This window comes from Talpa occidentalis, unplaced genomic scaffold, assembly GCF_014898055.3.
Source record: "Talpa occidentalis isolate TD23 unplaced genomic scaffold, MPIMG_talOcc4v2.1 talOcc4.17, whole genome shotgun sequence".
Taxonomy (NCBI): Eukaryota; Metazoa; Chordata; class Mammalia; order Eulipotyphla; family Talpidae; genus Talpa; species Talpa occidentalis.
Window position 1 is genome coordinate 28,027,703 of NW_023601754.1, and position 7,164 is coordinate 28,034,866.

Consider the following 7,164-nt stretch of genomic DNA (forward strand, 5'->3'; position numbering starts at 1 on the left):
CACTGCAGAGGGGAGCAGCGGCAAGGCAGGAGAGGTCTGCTGCGCCATATGGGTCAGCTCCTTGGCGGGCTGGGGATTGAACTCGTGCTACAGTGGCTGGCTACAGTGGTTGGTGACAGCTTGATAGCACTGTGTCTTTAACTCCTGTGCCGCCAGGGAGGCCCACAATTTATGTACTTTTATAACGCAAATAACACTGGAGAAAAAGAAGCAACTGAAGTTGTTTTTGATTGCATGCCCTTTCCTCTCCTTACTTTCACGGAGACCTGGGGTCCCCCTCAGGGCATATGGCCACAGGAGACTGCTTGGATCTGACATGAAAGGCCAGAAGGATGGCACCCCCCACACACACCCGCATCCTTGGTGCTATGGGCAGGAGACCTGGCTCCCCTTCCGGCCTCCAGGCCTGCTGCCTGACAGCCAGTCCTCTGGCTGAACCACACCTGCAGTTCACTGTCCTCTGTGGCCACCTCCAGTGCAGCCTTTGTGTCACGAGACCCTGGTATCTGAGCCAAAGGAGGAAGTGGTGATCAGGCTAAAGCCAATGCTTAGTCCCATCAGGTGTTGACTTGGGATCTGTCCAAATTGCCCCAGGAAACAAGGGACATTTACAGTGTCACAGCTCATCACATGGACTCTCCTCTGAGTCACCCTGAAAATTCTTTTTCTGCTTGGGGATCCGGCTTTGTCAGCCAATCCTCAGGGCTGCTGGTGTGCACCAGGGCAGGTCAGCCTGCATTTGGCCTGGCCTCCAGGACCTGGCTCAGACCATGGTGGGGCATGGGCCAGGGAGGGGGCAACAGCACTAACCTTCACACCCCTCTACGTTCCTCCCTTCCCACTGAGGAAAGGATTGAAAGCTCCAAGGGGACAGGTCCAAACAGCTGGAAAGGAAGTCATCACTGCCCAGTAAAGTCGGAGCTGATGAGCCCATGACCCACGCTGGCCCCACAGACTCATCCCAGGGCCTCCCCACTACAGTGTGCTCGTAAACCATGCACGTACGTGTCTAACATGAAATCACACCCACTAAGATGAATAGTGCAGGGAAGGAGCTAGGAGGAGCCTCTGAGTATTAAAGAGAGAGAGAGAGAGAGAGAGAGAGAGAGAGAAAAGAATTCTCTTTCCTTCTCTCCTGCAGCCTCAAGGAAGTCCCAGAGAAAACAGGGACTGTAAACAGGTCACAGTGAACCTTGGGGCCCCATCCGGCCTGGAGGTTTCGGTGAATAAGAAACAACTTCTCCAGCTCCTGAGTAAAAACAATGCGATCTAAATTCATTTTGGGTCATTAGTGTTCCCAAGGGATGCAGAGGCACAGACAGATAAGGGCTGACAATGCTGGACTTTGTCCTCTCCTCTTCTTCCCAGTGCTAAGACTTTCATTAGGGCCTTAACAGAGTTGCAGAAATCGTCCTCTTGTTTTCCTCTAGCTGGTGTTTCTTGTATCCAGGAACAGGTTTTCCTGAGGGTCTTAGGAGCCCCGGGACTGGGACCCGAGCTGTTCTCAGGATGCAGAGTTTGGGAAGCTTTGAATACTCTGCATTGAGCCACAGGCCAGAACTCAGATTCCTTCAAGACTTTCACTAGGATGAACAGAAAACTCTGAGAAAATGAAGACCCATTTCTACTGGACATTCTTTTAAATAATCTATAACTTTTATAGCTAAGAGTCAACAGAAGCTGAAGAGAGAAATGTGGTATTGCAACAAAGAAAGTAATGGTTTGCTTTGAATTCAGAGACCCCTCCCTGCAAGTTGCCAGTCCAGGAGACCAGGGTCTATACTGGGGTATCCATGCCTGAACTGGGGCAAAGTATGTCCATGTCCCCAGTAAAGCCCCCATGTAAAGCCCCCATGTCCCCATGTAAAGCCAAGTCCTACATGACCCCCAAGAAGACCCTGATTTACAGGGGACTTCCCCTCCTGCCAATGATTGTCCCTGCATTCAGAGTCCAGGCCCAGCTGATAGAGGGGACTTTTGGGTAATTAGTTTTCATATTTTGTGCAAGTCACACAAAACAGAGCTGAAGCTCTGAATATGGACCATGGACTCCCCCACTTTTTCATCTCTGACTAAAGCAAAGAAGCCAATTCCTATTGAGGAATGGCTGTGTCATCGGGACAAAACACTAACTCCCAGCACTGCTGGGCACCCCAGCTAAGGAGGCCCACTGTGAAATGTCACAGAAGCCATATTGAATCAGGGTCTTGAGTGTGCCCCAGAACCTGACGGGGTCAGGCTCAGAGCTGTCACTCAATAAATGCTTTCTGAATGAATGGAGCAGAATGACATTTTTAAGAAAGGGGGTAGGGTAGGAGGGGAGACATGATAAAGAGAACAGGATGAAAGAAGTTTGACTTCAGAAGACATTAATTTGGTTCTGTAAGTGTGTGCAAAAGTCTGAAAAGTCCAAAGACAAGATGGGAAATCTGCCGTGGGGTGCCCTTTTCTTCAGTTGGGGGGGCAGGGAGTTCCTTACTTATTGCCCCTGGTTGGCTTGTCCACCCAATTTATGCAGCAGTTATTTCCTATCCTTGTCTCCCCCTTGCCTTCTGGGACCCTCCACAGCTTGTTCTCTCTTTCCCATGAATCTTCAACTCTCCAGCCCCTCCTAAAACAAACCAGTCTTCTTGCTCCTCTCCCTTCTCCCACCATAACCCAATTGACTTTACCACCAACTCTCTAATCCCTTACTATTAACAACCCTCTAAAGCCCTTCTGAGTCGTCAACTTCATCTCTCCACTAAAATGATTCTCTTCTCACAGCCTCATCAACACACCATTCTCCTGTCTTGCCTCCCAATTCTCTACCTGATCCTTAAGTAGAGATGTCATTCCCTTCTGTCCTGGATCCTTTTTCACCTAATATCCAACCACCACCCTCAACAAAGCCACATCTCCATCCTGGATGCTCTCATGGCTGCTGGACTGGGGGACTCCTCACTGGGATCACCACTGGGGTACCCCCTGGAGACCTCCTGGTTCTCCATCTTACTGAAGTGCATGACCATCCATCTAGACACCCACAACAGGCATTTTCAGTCCCATCAGCAGAACCTTAAATTCCTACCATATCCTGTCCTGTTAGTTCTTTTTTTTTTTAAGATTTTTATTTTATTTATGCATATAAAAACTGGGGTACAGGCCAAAGGTACTGGGGGTAAGAAGATTCACCAGAGAGAGTGGGAAACAGAACAGGCAGATTAACTGAAATACACTGCTGAGGGGAGCAGCAGGCAAGACAGGAGAAGTCTGCTGTGCCGTGTGGTTTATCTCCCCGGCCGCGGATAGAACTTGTGTTGCAGAGGCTACGGATAGCTTCATAGTGCAGACTTTATCCCTTGTGACACAAGGGAGGCCCCCATCCTGTTAGTTCTTTCCATCCCTACTGATACCACCTTTGCCCAGGGGTGCCTGTCTCCAACGTGGACCCCTAATTTAAGAGAGACGACCAAGCTGGTAGGGAGAGTGGCTGGTGAGGCTATGTTTACACATCACTTTACAGAACTGAAAGAAAAGTCATCAGCAGTCCTTATCAAAGTAAGAAGAGCAGAGACAATGGAGATTACAGGGAACTAAATCCCAACTCCTCCCTGCTGGCTCCACCGCTGCCTCTCCCCACCCCCCACCCTGTGACCACTCAGCAGTCAACATGGTCTCTGTGACATGACTCTCCCTTGTCTGGTCCTGCTTTCAACACTTCAGTGGCTGACGAGGTTCCCTGGTTCCTTAGCAGGACACGTGACCTAGTTTCCACTTACACCCCCACACCTCAGAGGGTCCCCTAACAAGAACTCATAATTCCATCAGTTCCCTCTATCTGAAGGGTTCTTCCTCCCTCCTCACCTGGGCACATTTGTTTGAGGTCAAGCTGGCTTGGATGGCTGATGGGGAAAAGAGCATCATTAGCACCTGCTTGTCCTGGTACAAAGATCATTCTTTGGTCAGTATGACGTGGCATAATGATGACTACAAGGTCTCATTTTCGAAAGATGTTTCAAATTGTAAACCAATGATTCATCTTATTTCTTAGCCATGATTCTCTTGTCTACCACCAGAGAAACAGCCTCTAAAAATGCCTTGCACCCTTTACTTCCCCTTGCCGTCCACTCTTTCCTGTGCATATCCTCCCTGGGAAACCTGTCTGGGAACTGCAGACATTATCTTCACAGTGTTCTCCATCTCTTCTGCCCACCCCCTGCACCTGCCCCCAGGTGCTGCTAAGTCCAGACCACCACCTATTCACATGACATTCAGGGAGGAAATGAAGTCCCCCAAAGCGCACGGACTTGCTGGAGGTTGCACAGCAATTTTGTGGGGGTGGCAGTCAGGTTCTGGAGGCCCACGACCAAAATCTAGGGATTCCCAGGCCTGTCCTTCTGGAATTCCATGGCCTGTGATCCTCTGTCCCAAATGCCACACATAATTAGAAGTTACAATCCTGTAATTCCATGATGACATCTTTAAACTTAAATATACCTTAAAACTACTCTCTCTCTCTTTTTTTTTTTAGTGCTAAAAGCAATTTAACCAGACTATAACCACTCTGCCCTCACCTGATTCCGCCTCCCACCTCCTTATCCCCCCTAGTCCTGCCCAGCCCCAGAGACCACTGCTTCTCATTAGGAGCAAAAGCCCAAAGGCTGTGTCACACGGGAGACAGAGAAAAGTGCCAAAAGCATTTACCCACAGGATCCCTGGGCTTTGAACAATTAAGAATTGATTGTTCTGTGGCAAACAGTTTCACTTCCCTGTTTATAATTAGGTATTCTGCCCTGGGTCATACATGTTATAAAACAACATCTCTCAACCCACTCGGTCAAACCTGGCCCACCTCCAAGAGCTATTTTTAGACGCGCAAAAGCCCTACGAGAAGGAAGGGTGGAAGGTGTCCCCAGGACTGCAGGATCCAAATCCTCTTTGGACCTTGCAGCCCAGGCGTTGCTGCCCATGGGCAGCCCGGGGAGCTGGGGCTGCTCTCCAGGGCAGACAGACAGCCGCGGGGTGTGCCTGGGGTCTCCAGGACCCCGGAACCCCCCCGCAAGCCCTGACTCTCCGCCTCTTCTCCAACAACCAGGTAAATGCGCTTTAGCGCAACGAGAGAAGGCGCGAGTCCGCGGCCGGCACCGCTGGGCGCCCGCGCGCGCCTGAGCTGCAGGTGGTGGCGGAAAGGGCGACGCCCGAGGTCACCGCCAACCAGCCCCTCGCCCCGCTCCTTAGAAGCGGTCACTGCGGGCATTCTGGAGGCAAAAGGAGCCGCCAGCCCGCCTGGGGTGGTCCTTTATTTACCCGCGCCCCCGGGGCAAGCCCTGGGGGAAGCAGGTCTCGAGTTCCAGGGCGCCGCGCGGCCGAGGGCACCCGATCAACTAGAAACCGGTTCCTTGCCCAGACGCTCAGGACCACCGGTGGGGCGACCCCGAGCACCCCTCTGGCCCCCATTCTTCGGGGGCACCTGTGGAGCGGCCCCAGGAGCGGCCCCAGGAGCGCCCCTCTCCGCGAGCCGCGGAAGTCACCTGCTCCCAGCAGCCGAGGGCCCGGCGCCCCTCACCCCGGCCTCCGTCCCTCCCGCCCCAGGCCAGTGCACCCCCCCTCCCCTCCCCTCCCGGCCTGGCCGCCCCGGGCCCGCGCTCCGCGCCCCCTGCACCGCCTAGGAGGGGTGTCGGTCTGCAACCCGCAGGCTGCCCGCCTGCCCGAAGGCACCTACCTTCCGAAAGTAGCCGTCGCCCTTCTCTTCCAGCGGCTGGGGGGCCGCGGGCAGCAGCGCGTCCGTCATGCTGGCGGCGCGGGAGCGGAGAGCAGAGTGTGGCGGAGCAGCTGCCCGGGCCCTAGAGGGAGCCAGGCCCGCCCCGCCGCCCTGGAGATCCGGCCCGGCCCGCCCCCGACCCCGCCCCGGCCCCGGATTGGCTGAGCGCAGCCGGCGCCCCAAGCCCGAGGCTCCCGGAGCTGATAGCCGGGGCGCCCCGCGCGCAGCGGGTCCCTAGCGAGGCGCCTCCGGGCTGTAATGCGGCCGTCGTTGCTGTTTCGACGCCCTGGGACGGACCGGGAGGCTCCGCGGTGCAGCGAGGCCCGGCTCGGGCTCCGGACCCTCTCCGGACCCGTGGGAGGACATGCAGAGCGCGCGGGGCGAGTCGCGACCCCTCGGCTTCCCTCGCGGGAGCGCGGCCGCGGCGGTCACTGCGCCCAGACCCCGCGCTGCGCCCTGGGCGGAGCGGCCGGGAACACCTTGGCGCGGGATGGGGCTGACCCCCGGCCGAGTCCGGGACGCCGATGGAGATCCGCCGCGCCTGCAAGGATCTGGATAGAGTGACCGAGGCCATTCCAGGAGGTCAACGCTTGGAATCTCCTCCCTCGCTGCAGAGACTAGTCGGAGCCACTGGGGGTCGTGGATCGCGCTGGGAGAGGGGTGTCGCCTAGGGGGGGATCCCCAGCGAGGGTTTTCTGCCCGAGAGACCCGGCGGATGTCCTTAAACACCTTTCTTAATCACTACTTAGAACTCAATTTTTTTCAACTGCAAAATGGGGTCAGATCACCCTCTCTCGGCCTAGTCGGAGATATTACAACGAGAGCTCTCGGCTGAGGGTAGGAAAGCCTCTAGCTTAGAAGGGAAACGGAGATTGGGGTACTCTCACCCAACCCAACTCTCACCCAGGAGACTCCGGGAACAAAGGCCTGGCAGAACTGGGTGCCTTGGCCCTTCGGGCCCCCAGAGTCCTCAGCCCTCAGGGTCATCCCCTCCTGGCCACTGGTACTACTGTCACTCCCTCCACCCAACCCCCAACCGAGGGACACCTTTGCGAAGTTGCTCTGAGTTGGGCGGTTTTAGAACAGAACACAATCTGTTTTCAACACAAGTCAAGCATTTTCCCTCTTTAAAAAAAGTGCCCCCACTTTTTTTTAGTTAGGGATTGTTCGAGAATTTTCAAATAAATAATGGCAACAAGTAAATATAAAAAAATTCATCTTGTCATTACTGCCAAGTCCCAGACGCTGCACCAAAAGGAGAAAACAGGTGTTCGGGGAAAAACTGTTCAAGAACCCTTGAGAGTCTGAACCAACTCAGCACTAGAGCTGTTGGGAAAACTGAGTGGCAGATGGCAAAAACTACCCTCCTCAGTGTCAGAAGTGTGTATGAAGTTAGTTTCAGCATATGATGGTCACTCTGT

At 54.3% G+C, this 7,164-nt stretch overlaps 1 protein-coding gene across 1 annotated transcript in view; it reads right to left on the reverse strand.

Moving 5' to 3' along the window:
* The window catches only part of RHPN2 (rhophilin Rho GTPase binding protein 2), a 61,057-nt gene extending 55,252 nt beyond the window's left edge, over window positions 1-5,805 (reverse strand). The window contains exon 1 of the mRNA XM_037516375.2: window positions 5,705-5,805. Within this exon, the coding sequence (XP_037372272.1) occupies window positions 5,705-5,773 (69 nt within the window). The 5' untranslated portion in view covers window positions 5,774-5,805. The remainder of the gene's footprint in view (window positions 1-5,704) is intronic.
* Between the last annotated feature and the right edge of the window lie 1,359 nt (window positions 5,806-7,164).